This window comes from Capricornis sumatraensis, chromosome 12 (genome assembly GCF_032405125.1).
Source record: "Capricornis sumatraensis isolate serow.1 chromosome 12, serow.2, whole genome shotgun sequence".
Taxonomy (NCBI): domain Eukaryota; kingdom Metazoa; phylum Chordata; class Mammalia; order Artiodactyla; family Bovidae; genus Capricornis; species Capricornis sumatraensis.
The window spans coordinates 25622880-25640765 of record NC_091080.1 but is presented as its reverse complement, the minus strand read 5'-3'; the positions used below and the strand labels follow the sequence as shown (position 1 = coordinate 25640765).

General features: G+C 48.1%; 1 protein-coding gene across 1 annotated transcript in view; it reads left to right on the top strand.

Annotated features, from left to right (window-relative positions):
- ERICH6B (glutamate rich 6B) overlaps window positions 1–16441 on the top strand; it is a 54337-nt gene extending 37896 nt beyond the window's left edge. Inside the window, exons 6-10 of the mRNA XM_068984755.1 lie at window positions 5590–5675; window positions 5830–5982; window positions 12251–12476; window positions 13254–13405; window positions 16381–16441. Of these exons, the coding sequence (XP_068840856.1) occupies window positions 5590–5675; window positions 5830–5982; window positions 12251–12476; window positions 13254–13405; window positions 16381–16441 (678 nt within the window). The remainder of the gene's footprint in view (window positions 1–5589; window positions 5676–5829; window positions 5983–12250; window positions 12477–13253; window positions 13406–16380) is intronic.
- The last annotated feature ends 1445 nt before the right edge of the window (window positions 16442–17886 follow it).

Sequence of the window (17886 nt, the reverse complement as noted above, 5' to 3'; positions counted from 1 at the left end):
TGAAACACTTCTCTTTGCAGGGCCTACAGTAAACAACTGGGTGGGATTGGGAGTAGAGGAAAGGAAATCTATAATTTGTAGGTCCCTCCCTTAACAAATTTAAAATCTATATCCAAAAGCAATTGCATGGTGAATGTGTATATGAGCTGTGGTACATCCATACAATGGAATATCAGTGCTGAAAAGAAATGAACTATCAAGCCATGAAAAGACGTGGAGGAAACTTAAATGTGTATCACTAAGTCTAGGAAGCCAGTCCAAAAAGGCTACATGTTGTATGATTCCAGTTAAATGACAGTATGGGAAAGTCAAAACTACGGCGGCAGTGAAAAGACCCAGTGGTCGGCAGGTGTTTGGGAAGAAGGATGAACAGGAGGAGCACAGAGGGTTTTTAGGGCCGTGCATACTTTCTGTATTGTAGCGGTAGATCTATGTCATTATTACTGCTGTTTAGTCACTAAGCCACGTCTGGCCCTTTGAGACCCCATGGACTGTAGCCCGCCAGGCTCCTCTGTCCATGGAATTCTCCAGGCAAGAATACTGGAGTGGGTTGCCATTTCTCTCTCCAGGGGATCTTTCCAACATAGGGATTGAACCTATGTCTCCTGCATTGCAGGTGGATTCTTTACAGCTGAGCCACCAGGGAAAACCATATGTTATTATATATTTGTATAAACCCGCAGAATGTAGAATACCAGGAGTGAACCCCAGTGTAAACTATGGACTCTGGGTAATGGTGATATGCAGTGTAGATTCTTTGTATAAATGTACACCATGGTGTGGGATGTTGATAGTGGGGGGAGGCTGCGCATGTGTGTGGGGGTGCAGAGAGTTTATGGGAAATCTCTGTATTTTCTACTCAATTTTGCTGTGACCTGCTCTAAAAAATATAGCCTATCTGTAAAAGCCAATCACATGGTATATTTATAAAGATGGACACTATAAAGCCATGAGTGAAAACTAGTCCCAATTAGTCACATGAGCTAGTAAGGTCCAGAGTTCAAAAAAAAAAGGCAGTGAAGGGGGAAGTAGGAAGCTGTGATGGACTCTCTGCTTTCTGTAAATATATAGTGAGAACGTACAATGCCCCAGGCCCTCTTCTAGGTGCTGGAGCTACAAGGTGAACAACGCCTTGGGAGCCATGGAACTTACGTTTTAGTTGAGCACACAGTCAACGTGACGGAGGACGACATGGTTGGATGGCAATCACCAACTCAATGGACATGAGTTTGGGTAAACTCCAGGAGTTGGTGATGGACAGGGAGGCCTGGCGTGCTGCGGTCCGTGGGGTCAACAAAGAGTCGGACACGACTGAGTGACTGAACTGAACAGTCAACGCACAAAATTCTGTTCAGTGCTAAGGCAGGTATTATTAGGTATTGCCGCAGGAAGGCAAGCAGGATGAGGGGCTCCAGAGTTGCTGGGCTGAGAAAGGAGTAACTGTCATGCTTTTAGTGCAATCGCAGAAGTGCCATTTGAGCCTAGGCAGGCACGAAAAGAGGGAGTGAGCCGCTAGAGACCTGGAGGAGGAGCGTCCTAGGCAGAGCTAAGACATGCAAAGGCCCTGAGGCCCTTAGCCTCAAGGACGGCGGTGAGCAAGTGAGAAAGGGATGGGAAATGAGCTCAGTGTCTGGGTCAGGGAGAGCCTTGTGGGTCGTGGTTTTATCCAAAAGATGGTTTGGAGCCACTGGAGGGGCCAGAGCAGGGGGAACATCCTCTGGCTTAAGCTCTAGCAGAATCTTTCTGGCTGCTCTATGGAGAACAGGCTTAAGGGGGCAAGAGTGAAGGCAGAAAGTTCAGCTGGAAGCCAGGTATTAGTGCAGGTGAGAGACGACGTGCATCTCTACTAGGCTGGTGGCGGAGGTGGGGAGAAGCTGTCTGACTGGGCATATTTTTTAAGTAGTCCTGGCTAATAACACAACCTCTGTGTTTAAGACCATCATGTATGTTTTTCTGGGTCTCACTCTCTTGACTTGTAAAGTGAAGATAATAAGACCATACTTATCCCACAAAATTGTTGGAAAAACGTAAGTCTACATTTTATGCAGAGGTGCTTTAAACCTGCATGATGTTACATAAATGTTAGTTTCTAGTAGTCTCGTGTGTTCTCCAATTTACTAAGCGATAATACAGCTTTTTCTCAGTTGCTCAGGCCAGAATTCTTAGATTCATCCTTTTCGCTTTGTGTGATATATTTCCCAGCGAGGGAAAGTGGAACAACTCTATCTCTGTGTCAGGGATTTTTCTTTGCCTGTGGCTTCTTGTTTTTAGGAAAATGTCATTCCATGACAAGTGAATTTGATGAGAAGAAAGTGTATCGAGAAATTCTGGCTTCCGGTGGCTTTTGAAAGTAAGAACTAAAATATAAAATCCTCCCCAGTGAGCAAAATCTAGAAGCTTCTTACCAGTTCCCGGGAAGAAACCAACCATAGATGTCCTTATAAAGTGCTTTCTTTAGGGTAAAAAAAAGAGAGAGAGCAGTGATTTGTAGAGTAAATGTGCAAGGTGGCTGGGAGCTTAATGGCGGGAGGTGTGTTTCCAAGGGTGAGCCTGCTGGCTGGGGGGTGGCAGGGACAGACTGAGGGAGTCTGGCTCCTCTTTCATTGATAGCCTTGTGTAGCTCACTCAGTCATGTCTGACTCTTTGCAGCCCCATGGACTGTAGCCCGCCAGGCTCCGCTGTTCATGGGATTTTCCTGGCAAGAATACTGGAGCGGGTTGCCGTTTCTTATTCTAGGGGGATCTTCCCCATCCTAGGGATCAGGCCGGCGTCTCCTGCGTCTCCTGCGTCCCCTGCACTGGCAGGCCGATTCTTTCCCACTAGTGCCATCTAGTGGAACGCTTCTCTTAAGCGGGGGAAATGATAGCGCCTCCTCTAGGGTCACGGTGCTGTGGAAGTCACGTGCTGAGTGCAAACGCTGGATGTAGGGACAGAGTCTGTTACAGGATCTCCATCATCACCTAGTGGAGCGGTTCCTGGGCACTGAAGGCCACGCCCCGCGGAGTCCACAGCAGCTCCTCATCAACCAGCCGCACCTTTTTCTTTCATTGTCTCAGATTTTGGGACTCTGCAGTGAGCTCTCTTGAGTGAAGGATTCTTCCGTCATTAAAAGTAGGAGCTTGAAAGCCACTGATCTGACACCTAGTTAGAGTAACACAGGGTAAAACATGACCGGAAAAGGCATCCTGCTACAAACACCTGGGAAATTCAAATAAAATGTTTTATAAAAAAGTCCTTTCAAATGTACAATATTTAAATGCAGAAGTATATATGTACAGGATTTAAACCTAGAGTATATAAGAGTATATTGGAGAAGGAAACGGCGATCCACTCCAGTATTCTTGCCTGGAGAATCCCGCGAACAGAGGAACCTGGCCGGCTACAGTCCATGGGGTAGCAGAGTCGGACATGATTGAGCACACATACACACGTAGAAGGGTACATGAGAAAGTAAGGGAGGTAATACAGAAAGAGAAGCTGGAAAATGAGAATGGCGAGAGTGAGTGGGGTGCGGGAAGCAGGAGAAAAGGCTTGCCTTTCAATGTCTGACGGGGACTCGGGGGCCTGGAGGACATGCATCCTTCTCAGGCACAAGTGAAGTAGCTACAGTAAGTGGCAACACATGTAACCACAGAACACTTTGCAAACACTAAAGAGCTGATACCAGGGCCTCCCTGGCGGTCCTGTGGCTGAGACTCCTCCCCACTGCCAATGCAGGGGGCCAGGGTTCCATCCCTGGTCAGGGAACTGGATCCAACATGCCGCAAGTGATTCCCAGCGCAGCCAAAGATGGAGGTGTGGGTGGGAAGCTGATATCATATGGACTCTGCTGCCTTACCCCTGTGGATTTTTTGTAGTATCTCTATATAAACTTTTGGCTGTGTTGGGTCTCAGTTGTGGTTTGCAGGCCTAATTGCCCTGAGTCACGTGGAATCCTAGTTCCCCGACCAGGGATTGAACCTGCCTCCCCTGCATTGGAAGGTGGTTTCTTAACCTCTGGACCACCTGGGAAGTCCCAACCCTGTGGATTTTAATTGGTAATATTAACAACATAGCCAAAAGCAACTCGTACATTTGCAAACTCAAAAATACACCTGTAAATAACCTGTGTGTCAAAGAGGAAAGCATACTGGAAATTTTAATATACTCAGAATGAAATGAAAGGTGAGTATCTACACTTGGAGGAAAGAGCTAAAATTTTGAGAGAAATGTTATAGTTTTAAATGCCTATCTTAAAGAAGAGGAGGAGGAAGAGGGTCATGAAGAAGCAGCAAGATGGAAATCAATGAGCTCAATGTTCAATTCAAGGAATTAGAAGGAAACTACATAGTCTAATATAGAAAACCCAGAGAAAGCAGCCGTATGTAGAAAATAATGCTGGGAACAAACATTGATGCACTGGGAAACAAAAAAATATTAGAACGAGCAAACCAAAAGGCTGGGTCTTTGAAAAAATGAGTAAAATAAGCAAATCTCCAGGCAAATGATTCAGAAAAAAAAAAAAAGAAAACATATATGTTATAAAGAATGAAGACAAGGACATGACTAAGAGACGCACATGTGTGCACACTCAGTCGTGTCCGACTCTTTGCAACTCCGTGGACTGTAGCCTTTTAGGCTCCTCTGTCCCATGGGATTCTCCAGGAGAGAATACTGGAGTGGGTTGCCAATTCCTCCTCCAGGGGATCTTCTCGACCCAGGGATCAAACCCACGTCTCCTACATCTCCTGCATAGGCAGGCGGATTCTTTACCACTGAGCCACCTGGGAATCCCAACTTAGAGACAGTAGAGAGTTCTTGAAAATATTATATCACAAAATTTTATGACAATAAATTTGAAAGTTTACATAAAATAATTTCCTAGAAAAATAGAATTCACTAAAACTGATTCAAACAGAGATACAATACCTGAATATACTAATGTTATCAGTGAAGCTGTGCCTCCCTAGATATGTTTAAATCCTAAACCCCACTGACTCAGATTATGACATTGTTTGGAAAGTTGGTAATTAGTTCAGATGAGGTCATACTGGAGTGGGGTGGGCCCCTAACCCAGTATGACTGGCGTCCTTATGAAGGACAGTGAAGAGTGTGACTCAGGGAAGATGGAGCCAGATGTCGGAACCCTGCACAGACAAACCAAGATGAGTAAGGACGGCAGGTCATCCCTAAAGCTAGGAGAGAGCCTGGAATCGATTCTTCCTCCGAGCCTCTAGAAAGTACTGACCCTTCTGACCCCTTGATTTTAGACTTCTGGCCTCCACGGCTGTGAAAGAATAAATTTCTACAATTTAAAATTGCCCAGTACTTTGCTGTGGTAGCCCTGTGAAATTAATATAACTGATAATCATTAGATTGAAAAGATAGTTTAAAATCTGCACACACAAACACAATGGAGTGGTCCATTTCAGCTTCCTCAACACCGAGACAGGTAAACCAAGCCCCTGCGAAGGTTCCCTTCTGGAATCCCCGGCAAGTTGGGTGGTGATGGGTCGGGGAGTGAAGGGTGGGTGGCGTGCAGGAATCAGAGAGTAAGTAGATCCATGTCAAGCCTTCTGGTGACAACACAGTCTTCTCTCTTCTCCCTAGGTACTTCAAGGTGACGGAAAAATAACTTTCTACCCCGATGAGATTATCTTCCAAATTCTCTTTCCTGATGGATCAGGCCAGATATAGTATCCACTGGAACACAGGGACACATACGATGCCAGGAAAGTCTGTCTTTCGGGGCCGGGGCATGGGTTTTACTGGGGCCTGCATTGCTCTGCAGGGCTCTCTGCTTTCTGTAAGGGACCCCAAGGGACTACTTGTGCCTTAACCATCTCCCAGTTACCCATCAGGACACCTGGCTATGCTCATCCTCAGTATCAAAGAGGGCAAGCTCACGTACATCATTCTGGAAGACAGTGCAAAAACGTGCATCCGGGCCCTTATCAACAACTCTGGCCATGCCACCTTCCATGATGAAAATGGAGACATCTGGTAAGCCTGGGGCATGAGTCCCAAACACCCCTCCCTGCGCAGAAGCACTGTGATTAAGGTTCTGACTCCCAGTCTGCAAAGCCATCCTCTTTCTGGGTAAGCCTCTCTTTCTCTCTCTCTCATTCGCTTAGAATTCATCCGTCCAACCCGCGCATGGGGAGCTGGGCGTCGTGATGAGCTTGTAAGACGGGTCCCTGACCTCAGATGGTGCCCCAGCCTTTTTGCACCATCGCTTCCCCTCCAGGACATAGCAATCACAGCCTCAAAAGCTGGAGTAAGCTTTGGGTTTCGTCTCCTCTCACTTAAGAATCAGACTTGACTAGAATGACCTTAGAAAGACCCAGTGCCCCCTCTGTTCCAGGTGCTGCGGAGAGAAAGGTATGGTTAGTGCTCTAGAGATACGTGTATTGTATTTTAAAAACATAACTTCTAAAAATGTCATTGTAACTAACTTGGCTGTTATGTTCCCGTTTCTGGTAATGGTAGGGAACCTCATCTTACCCGTTCAAGGTAACTCAGTCACTTTAGAACTTCTCTCCATCTCTTTGGTATAAGAACTGTCTTTTCAGGATTTTCCCCTTGCCTTCTGTTCTAGTGCTCACAAAGTGGAGAATGAATATTCTCTTGAGCCAACTTTATACTTCTGGATAGTTAAGGCCAAATTTTAATTCAAAGAAATATTTTCACCCTCCAGGCCTTGGTTTTTAGGAATGTTTTCCCTGTTATGAGGTTTTCAACACCATTTGCTAGTTGACTACTTTGTTCTCAGGTGTATCTGCTCTTCCTGGAGGGCCATTTGTATAGAAATTGATGTCTGTAATATTACAAAGCTACAGTAATTAAAATGATGTGGTCCTGGCACAAAAGCAAACATATGGATCATTGGGACTGAACAGAGAGCCCAGAAATAAACCCACACACCTACCATGAATTAATCTTCAACAAGGGAGGCAAGACTATACAATGGAGAAAAGACAGTCTGGTCAGCAAGTGGTGTTGGAAAAGCTGGACAGCCTCATATAAATCAACAAAGTTAGAACACACCATCACACCATATACAAAAATAAACTCAAAATGGCTTAAAGACCTAAATATAAGACATGACACCACGAAATTCCTGGAAGAGAACATAGGCAATACCTTCTCTGATATAAATCATCACAATATTTTCTTAGGTCAGTCTCCCAAGGCAAAAGAAATTAAAGCAAAAATTAACAAATGGGGCCTAATAAAACTTGAAAGCTTTTACACAGCAAAGGAAACCATAAGCAAAATGAAAAGACAACCCATGGACTGGGAGAAAATATTTGCAAATGATGCAACCAACAAGAGGTTAGTTTCCAAAATATACAAACAGCTCATGTAATTTAATATTTAAAAAACCAAACAACCTAACAAAAAAAAAAGTCTTTAAGACTTAAACAGACATTTCAAAGAAGATCTACAGAAGGATAAGAGGCACATGAAAAGATGCTCAACATCACTTATTATTAGAGAAATGCAAATCAAAAGTACAGTGAGATATCACCTCACATCAGTCAGAATAGCCATCATTAAAAAGTCTACAAATAATAAATGCTGGAGAGGGTATGGAGAAAAGGGGACCCTCCTACATTGTCGGTGGGGATTTAAATTGGTGCAGCCACGATGGAAGGCAGTATGGAGGTTCCCCAAAAAACTAAAAATAGAGCTACCATATGATTCAGCAGCCCTCCTCCTGGTCATATATCCAGAAAAGGTGAAAAATCTGATCCAAAAAAGAAGTCCATCCACAGATGAATGGATAAAGAAGATGTAGTGTGCGTGTGTGCGTGTGTGTGTGTGTGTGTGTGCGTGTGTGTGTAGATATATACGGTGGATATTACTCAACCATAGAAGAGAATGAAATAATGCCATTTGCAGCGACACGGATGGACCTAGAGAGTATCAGACTAAGTGAGTCAGAGAAAGACAAATATTATATATCACTTATATGTGGATTCTAAAAAATAATACAAATGAATTTCTGTCCAAAAGAGAAACAGACAAAGAGAGCAAACTTATAGTTACCAAAGGGGAAAGGGTGGGAGGAGGACAGATTAAGAATATTGTATTAACAGATACACACCGCTATACATAACATAAATGACAAGGATGTACTGTATCGCACAAGGAACTATATTTAATATCTCATAATAACCTGTGATGGAAAAGAATCTGTATATAAAACCGAGTCACTTTGCTATATATATATACCTGAAACTAACCCAATATTTTTTAAAATTTATTTATTTTAATTGGAGGCTAATTACTTTACAATATTGTAGTGGGTTTTGCCATACATTGACATGAATCAGCCACGGGTTTACATGTGAAAACCCTCCCATCCCATCCCTCTGGGTCATCCCAGTGCACCAGCCCTGAGCACCCTGTCTCATGCATCAAACTTGGACTAGCAATCTGTTTCACATATGCTAATATACATGTTTCAATGCTATTCTCTCAGATCATCCCATCCTTGCCTTCTCCCACAGAGTCCAAAAGACTGTTCTATACAGCTGTGTCTCTCTTGCTGTCTCGCATACAGGGTCTTCAATACCATCTTTCTAAATTTCACATATATGCATTAATATACTGTATTGGTGTTTTTATTTCTGACTTACTTCACTCCATATAATAGGCTCCAGTTTCATCCACCTCATTAGAACTCATTCAAATGTGTTCTTTTTATTAGCTGAGTAATACTCCATTGTGTATATGTACCACAGCTTCCTTATCCATTCATCTGCTGATGGACATCCAGGTTGCTTCCATGTCCTGGCTATTATAAACAGTGCTGCGATGAACACTGGGGTACACATGTCTCTTTCAATTCTGGTTTCCTCAGTGTAACACAAATATTTTAAATCAACGGTATGTCAACAAGAAAAGTGTTTTTAAAAGAAAGAATTTGATGTCTAAAAGTGAGAAGAAAGTACTGTATACAAGAAGCAGCAAGCAATGGGGGCAAGAAGCTTTATCTCCAACAGTATCTGCTACACACAGTAGGGGCTCTTCTCCTAAATGTCGTTAACTTTTGGAAACAGAAGAGACCGTGAGGAAAATCTGCTTTTATTTTCTTGATAAGGAAACTTCAGTTCAGTCACTCAGTCGTGTCCGACTCCTTGCGACCCCATGAATTGCAGCACGCCAGGCCTCCCTGTCCATCACCAACTCCCGGAGTTCACTCAGACTCACATCCATCAAGTCAGTGATGCCATCCAGCCATCTCATCCTCTGTCGTCTCCTTCTCCTCCTGCCCCCAATCCCTCCCAGCATCAGAGTCTTTTCCAATGAGTCAACTCTTCACATGAGGTGGCCAAAGTATTGGAGTTTCAGCCTTAGCATCAGTCCTTCCAAAGAACACCCAGGACTGGTCTCCTTTAGGATGGACTGGTTAGATCTCCTTGTAGTCCAAGGGACTCTCAAGAGTCTTCTCCAACACCATAGTTCAAAAGCATCAATTCTTCAGCACTCAGCTTTTTTCACAATCCAACTCTCACATCTATACATGACCACTGGAAAAACCATAGCCTTGACTAGACAGACCTTTGTTGGCAAAGTAATATCTCTGCTTTTTAGTGTGCTATCTAGGTCGGTCATAACTTTCCTTCCAAGGAGTAAGCATCTTTTAATTTCATGGCTGCAATCACCATCTGCAGTGATTTTGGAGCCCCAAAATAAAGTCTGACACTGTTTCCCCATCTATTTCCCATGAATACCAGACCACCTGACCTGCCTCTTGAGAAACATATATGCAGGTTAGGAAGCCACTGTTAGAACTGGACATGGAACAACAGACTGGTTCCAAATAGGAAAAGGAGTACGTCAAGGCTGTATATTGTCACCCTGCTTATTTAACTTATATGCAGAATACATCATGAGAAACGCTGGGCTGGAAGAATCACAAGCTGTAATTAAGATTGCCAGGAGAAATATCAATAACCTCAGAAATGCAGATGACACCACCTTTATGCAGAAAGTGAAGAGGAACTAAAAAGCCTCTTGATGAAAATGAAAGAGGAGGGTGAAAAAGTTGGCTTAAAGCTCAACAATCAGAAAACGAAGATCATGGCATCTGGTCCCATCACTTCATGGCAAATAGATGGGGAAACAGCGGAAACAGTGTCAGACTTTATTTTTTTTAACTTAGGTGCAGAAAAAATGATGAGTCGTCTGCCCCAAGTTATACATAAAGTCCCAGGAAAGAGGTTTTATGGAATTTTTGACTCGGCTTGAACTAAAGCATTATTTTCAATGATCAAATAAAGTTTGCAAGAGAAACCACATCTTACGGCAGCACACCCAAACCCAAGGGAAGGGTGGTGCTGAGAGCTGGGGGAAGGCTGTTCCCTGCCCCCACCTCAAGATTCCGATTCTGTCCGTCTGGGGTGGGGCCTTCTTTGTACAGGTGCTTCATCCTCACAAATACCCTATGAGCAACATACTGTTATTATCTGCATTTTACCACTGAAGCTGAGGCACAGAGAGTTTAATTAACTGGCCCAAAGTCACCCAGCTTGCAAGTGACCAAGTCAGGCTATGAACCTAGAAAGTCTGACTCCAGAGTCCAGGTTGTTTTGTCTTTTGTTTTTTTAATTGGAGGATAATTGCTTTACAAAAGTCTAGGTTTTTAAAATTCATTACATGCATCACAGCTTCTCCTCTAGGTGAAGAGAGGTGTGGTCAACAGGCTGGGCTCAACGGTGAAGGGAGTTAATAGTTTGCACTTGGCTCAATGGGCAGTGGGAAGCAACAGGAGGACCTAGTGTTGGGGGCTGACCAGAAGTCCTCCTTATTGAAGGTGACCGAGGCTGCCCTGAGCAGGTCTGAGCTGGTCTCTCCCTCTGAGCCGAACTTAAAGGCCCCTGGACAGCTCGGATGAGGCCTGGCAGGTGATCTGAGTGACCCAGGCTCCCCCAAAGCCCGCCTTCTCCTGACTAGCCCAGGGCTCAGATTCTCTCCCCATCTGTGTTCAGTTCCCGAGAAAACCTGCATTGGTTCTCAGGACAGACCTGGTGGGATGTGAAAAGCAGAAGCCTGAAATGCCAGGAGAGGATGCTTGCAGGAGAGCAGGGCTTGGGCTGGGAGAGGGAGGAACCCACCAGTCCGCACTCACCCACAGCTGGGTTACGCGGGCACCAGGTGCCATTCGGGGACAGCATCCCCCAGGGAGCCACACGGATGGGGACCCTGCACTCTGGACTTCCAATTATGTTTCCATATTGGTGGGAAGGACGGATGATAAGCAAGAATGGCCGGTTCTCATTATTCAAGATAGTTCAGTTCTGTCAAGTCTCCAGGACATATCGGGCAGAATTTGAGTTGCCTGGTGTGCACGTTCCCAGCCGCTCTGCTTTCTTGATGCAGCTCTTAACACAGGAATCAGGGGATGGAGCCGGGAAGGGAAGGGCAGGGGGTGCTGGGAAGTCCCGCCCTGGGGCTGGTGGGAACCAGGATGGGGTGTTTCTAGGACGCGAGCCTATCCATGTGTCTGTGCTGCTGCGGTGCTTGCCCAGTCATGTCGGACTCTTTTACGACCTCATGAATTGCAGCCCGCCAGGCTCCTCTGTCCATGGGATTCTCCAGGCAAGAATATTGGCGTGGGTTGCCATTTTCTCCTCTAGGGGATCTTCCCGACCCAGGGACTGAACCCGCGTCTGCTGTGTCTCCTGTATTGGCAGGCGGGTTCTTTACCACTGAGCCACCTGGGAAGCCCCCATAATGTGTATACACACGCCTCTTTCCCTGGGGAGCAATGGTTTACTATTTGCTAACTCCGTGTCTGAGGCAACTTTATGGAATCTAATTACAGCAGATAATGAGAATTAATGTGTATTAGTAAATTATACGAAGAAACCTAACTAAGGGTGAATTGTCATACTGGGACCCAGAGGGGCTGGTCAAGAAGGGCTTCTTGGAGGAGGTGACATTCAAGCCTAGACTTAGAACCCACTGTGCCACACAGGCTAGAAGGAACACTTTCTCCAGGGAGAAGGAGCAGCATAGCAAAGCCTTCAGGAGGGCAAAAGCACACCTGACCCGGAACTGAAAGGAGCGACTGGGTGTGAGGGGCTAGGGGCAGGCTGGGGCTGAAGGGCTGCACCTTGTCTGGGTTCTGGGGGTGGAGCCAGGCGGGAGAGGGGGAAGGGCAGGCCTGCATCGCTGGGGGAGGCCGCGCCCCCACCCCCTCCCACCCCCTCCCACCCCGGGCCCAGCGCCGCAGCTGTCTGATGCCTTCTTGGTCTAGGTTGAGCCTGAGCCAAAACCTGGGCTACTACTTCGCCAAAGATGAATACCAGAAGGCCTGGAACTGGTGGGATCTCAGCCTCCACGTGCACACGCCCCCCATCCAGCCCATCTCCCTGAAAATCAACCAGTACGTCGAGGTGCAAATCAGGAGCCAGGACAAAATCATCTTCCACTTCACCCACCACGAGAAGCACATTTGCTTAAACCTGGGCACCAAGTACAAGGTTCGGTCCCAACTCCCCACCTCGGTCTGCCAGGCGGGGAACCGCCTGCTCCTGGGCCACTGCGGGCTGGGGGTGGTCCACGCCCTGGCCTCCGGGCTATGTTCTGCCTCAGCCCAGCCCCTAGGGAAACAAGGCCAGCTTCATGGACCTGCCGTGTGACCGTGTACAAAGGCAATCATTTCCTAGAGGAGTGGGCTGTGGGGGATGGGAGGGAAGTTCAAGAGAGGGGGGACACTGACAGCCGATTCACGCTGTATGGCAGAAACCAACACGACACTGTAAAGCGACTATCTTCCCATTAAAAATAAATGTAAACAAAAGAGGCAGTCAGCTGACATCTGAAGACCCTGAGATTCAGAGCGGAGGAGACTGACATCCTCATCCTGGACAGGCCCCAGGGGAGCCCCAGAGGGAGGTGGGGCTCATGGGCAGACATTGGCCCCCTGGCTGTGGCAGGGCTGTCCTCTGCTGCACTAGGGAGTCCATGGGGAGCACCAGACGCCCCCAGGAGGGCACAGCCTTTGGTTTGGGGTCAGGTTGGCATGTGGCCTCAGCCCAATCACCGTAGCCCGTGTGTCCAGAGGCACGGGTCAAGTGTCTTGGGGAAGCAGAAGAAACGTCACTGGTGGCAGGACTGGGCACTCAGGTTTGCCCTGGAGAGATTCGGTCCTGGAAGGGTCCAGGAAGACTCTGACCACAGGGTCCCAGTCCTTTCGTGGGGGGCACGTGGTGTTCGGGCCACATTAATCCTCACCCAGCCTTCTGTGAATTCCCCAGTACATTACCCTGGAGGTGCTGAGCGAAATGAAAAAGAAATCAGTCCTGGAGATGGAAGTCAGTCCCACGGCTCAGAAGATCCAGATCCTTCTGGGGAAAATGAGTAGGATCCTGAGGCTACTGACCATCCCCGACTTGGAAAGCTTCACATGGTGCGTCAAGATCTTGCCAACAAGGCGGCACAGGTCCGAGCAGGGGCTCGCTCCCACCAAGCTCAGGCCATCACCCAGTTGTCCCAGAGGGGCTTCGGCAGGTGCTAAATGTCTGGGGGAGATGGAGTTGTCAGACGCCCCAAGGAAACCCCCAAAGCCCTAGGCTTTGAGAGCTGGCTTGTGATTTGGTACCTATCACAGCTCCTTGGTTTGGTGGGGCTGAGTTGTGGGGGGTGGGGGGGCAGAGACAGGGCTGAAAGCGTCTGTGGCTGGGCACAGAAGACTTAAGCATGTGCCCTGAGGGTATCAGAGGCAAATTGTTTCAGAGAATACATGTCAACCCATGTCCCGCTGGCTTCTTCTGGTCATTTGAATGCAGAAGTTCTTTCTAGTCCTTGAGTTGACTCAGGACACAGACTATCTCAAAGCCATTGTTGACTGTGTGACCTTGGGCATGTAGTTTCCTGCCTCAGTTTCCTCACCTGTGAAATGGGTCTAGAAACAGTAGCCTCGCAAACACCCCCTCTTCTGCCCCTGCCAAGGCAGAGGGACACTCGCTCAGTAAAGCAGCACCAGCCTGCAGCCAGTCCCCCAGCTCGGGGCGGGGAAGCCCAAAAGGACCCACAGTCAAAGCCTCTTCAATCTCTGGGCCCCTTTTGGGCACTGGTGACAGTCACCAACTCGAGTAGGTAAAGCTAAATGGGAAACGTGTGATCTGGGTGGAAGGTGCAGTGGGTCTCTAGTCCAGAAAGGGCCGGTGTGTGGGAGGCCTCCAGAGCCAGGACTGTCTCAGCTCAGCGACACTCGTCTTATTCCAAAGGCGTGTTTTCTAGGCATCTCAGTTTGTGTGGCTTTGTCTCCTGAGCTTTCTCAAAGACCAGTGGTCTCCGATTGGCCTGGCTTGATTAGGTCACTCAAGGTTCAATCCAGTGTGGTAGGGAGGGCGGGGTTATGTCTTGTAACCATAGCTCCTAGTTGATGTCAAGCATGGGGAGGGGCAGTAGTTTCTAGAAAAGGGGGGTTCAGGAGCTGGGTGGTCCTGTACAGCATGCCTTTCCTATATCCGAGATACTACAGACTTTCCAGAATGACCCCAACTGCAGCCTGAACCAAAAGCGTGTGGGAAACCCCTTCTTCCTGGCTCAGCCGAGCAACTAGCCAATCCCTGCTGTGAACAGACACACAAACCCTACTTTTGCAGCTGGGCTCTCCTGCCTCCAAATCTTCACCAAAGTCCCATCCTCACTCCAAACCCAGACAACAGTGCTCCTGGGGTAGGGCCGGGGTGGTCGGGCTGGTAGCAGCAGGCCCTACCGGTCACTTTCCCTCTGACTCTCACGTCTTATTGGCACATAGCATCACCAGCTAGTACTACAGTTACTCCGCTGCCAGGCGGTGAGCCACAAGCGCTGCCAGTGACCGCTATGGGGAGCGAAGCGTCACGGGCCAACCTCCACATTTACGGAGCTTGTTGGTTTATACCTTTGCTGGGTGTGGGCAGGGGCCCTTTCTCCTACCAGGCGCTGGAGACAGAAGCTCCGGGGTTGAGTCTCAGCAGCAAATAAACCCTCCAAGCCTGCCCACGTCTCAAAGCCCCGACATTTCTCCCACATGTGCCTTGGAAGCTGATGGTCCAGGTGGGGGTCTTGGCACCACCACATGCCGGCTGTGCGACCTCGGCCAAGGCAGGGAGCCCCTCTGGGACTCCATTCTCTCCTCAGTAACAGGATGGCAACCTCAGAACAGAGCTTGCAGCTGGAGGATGAGAACAGATGGTGTTGTGGAAGCGCTCGGCGCGGGGCTTCCCAGCTGTGAGCACTTAGGATCATCAGCCAGGGCCTCCCCTGGTCCTGCTCCTTCCAAGAAGCCTAAAAGCGTGACTCACCCCATTAATGCAGAGATTGTCAACAGGTGGCCTCAAAGAGGCATTGGGTTTGGTCAGCTCCCTGTTTTAAAATATTCTGACTTCTCTGGTGGTCCAGTGGCTAAGACTTCACACTCCTGAGGCAGGGGTCCCAGGTTCTATCTGTGGTCAGAGAACAAGATCCTGCATGCTGCTACTAAAGATCCTGTGTGCCACAACTGAGACCCAGCACAGCCCAACAGATAAATACTTCTTCAGAATCTTTAGGGACTTCCCTGGGTGGTCCAGTGGCTAGAACTCTGAGCTCCCAACGCTGGGGTTCCTGGGTTCAGTCCCTGGTCTGGGAACTGGGTCAAACATGCTGCAACTAAGACCCAGAACAGCCAAATAAATGTATAATGAATATTAAATATTTAGCCATTAAAATATCTCGTTGCCAGCACTTACTTAGATGCGATATTTCACAGAGTTTTTGCATTTCCAACTTCGCTTGCCGCTGTTGCTCTGTGTGTGTGTTATCATGGGCCAGAGAGAATAACCCAGCAGTCAGGGACTACTTCATGAGCAAGAGTGAGTCCCCTCACAGATGAAGGATGTAGTGAAAGCAGCCAGGAGACCGGGAACTAGAAAAACCCAGCCCCCACCCTGTGTTAGCTTGCTAGAGCTGCTGTAACAAAGGACCACACGCGGGGTGGCTTACACAACAGAAACTGATCGGCTCAGTTCTGGAAGCCGGAAGTCCAAGATCAAGGGTGTGGAAAGAATGTGGCCCAGGCCCATCTCCCAGCTTCTAGAGTTCCTTTGTCTCTGGCAGTCTTCATATGGCGTTCTCCCTGTGTGCATACCTCTGGATCAAATGCTCCCTTTCCAGGGACGTCCCTGGGGGTCCACTGGTTAAGAATCGGCCTTGCAACACACAGGATGTAGGTTCGACCCCTGGTCTGGGAACTAAGATCCCACATGCCAAGGAGCAACTAATAAGCCTGTGAGCCACAACTAGAGAGCCTGCGGGCTGCAACTCAGAGCCTACAAGGCCAAGTAAATGTTGGTTTAATTTCCCCTTTTTATAAGGACACCAGTTATGCTGGGTGAGGGACCCGCCTCTTTACAGTGTCTTAGCCAACTACATCTGCAACAACGAGTTGGTTCACAGACACTTGCTGCTTGGATAGCAGGAGAACTCACCAGAGAGCACCTGTCCTCCCCCCAGCCCCACCCCACACCACTGCCAGGGCGGTGAAGGAGAGACCCCCTTCCCCTGTGCCTTGCAGCACAGCATCAGCACACTACAGAGCCTCACTCTGCACCAGCTGGCGGTGGAGAAATGTTCTCTGGGCCCAGCTCCAGAATCTCAAAGCAGGGCCAAAAGGGGGTGGATTTGGAGGTGAGAGGCACTCCGTGGATACTGACACAGAGGATCTTCCTTCTCCCTGCTCCAGCATTAATGAAGCACGGAGAATCACTCACACACACACACGCACAGTCAGCTTGGCCAAGATCTCACACACACACACACAGTCAGCTTGGCCAAGATCACACACATACACACACACAGTCAGCTTGGCCAAGATCACACACACGTGCGCACACACACACATGCACACACACAGTCAGCTTGGCCAAGATCACACACACGCGCACGCACACACACACACACACACACAGTCAGCTTGGCCAAGATCACACTCATACATACACACAGTCAGCTTGGCCAAGATCACACACACACACACACACACACACACAATCAGCTTGGCCAAGATGGAAGCAGCTGCAGTCAGGCCAAGGCCAGGACACTGCCAAGGCAGTGGACCAACACGTCCTGCTTTGGAAACGACAAAACCTCTGTACCTATAAAGCTTCCTCTTCTCATTTCTCAGGTCCTCCGGTGTCTGGTCTGTCCCCCATACCTGCGTTTCCTTCCAATAGAGCCCTTTCCTGCTCCAGTTAGACATGATGCCTTCTGATGCTTACACTCCAGGACCCTGATGGGTACAGAGCATGAGCAGTAAGGAGATGGGGCTGGACACAGATGCACAGGGGTCTGAACAGCCTGCGTGCCATCAGGAGTTGTACACAAAGGGAAAAGAGAACATTAGTAAGCCTAGGTTCTTGTAGTAAAAATACCTCAATATTCCCAGCAAGGAATATTGAAAATGAGGGTCTTGACTCAGAGCAATGGCATTGTAAATAGAGGAGGGGAGGGAATAAAGGAGCGGGGAAGGAGGGGTAGAGGCAGGACTGGGTAGGAATGGGACGGGGAAGGGAAGGCTATGTGCCTTGGGTCCACGGGGATTCTTTCAACCGGTACTTACGGAGCATCTACTGCAGGTTGTTCTAGGCACCAGGTACACAGCTGTCAACACAACAGAGCAGCTTACAACCTGCTGTGCGCAAGACAGACAATAGCCAAACTAGCAAGACACCATTTGCTGGTATGAGAACAGGCGAGGGAACAGCCAAGTGCTGGAGATTGGGGGTGGCTGTGTCTGTCACAGGGTTCTGCAACTCCACCGCTCTCCACATTTTGAACTGGATAACTGTGTTGTAGGAGGCTGGCCTATGCATTATAAAATATTTGGCCATTCTAGTTGCTTCTCCAGCTATTAATAGAAAC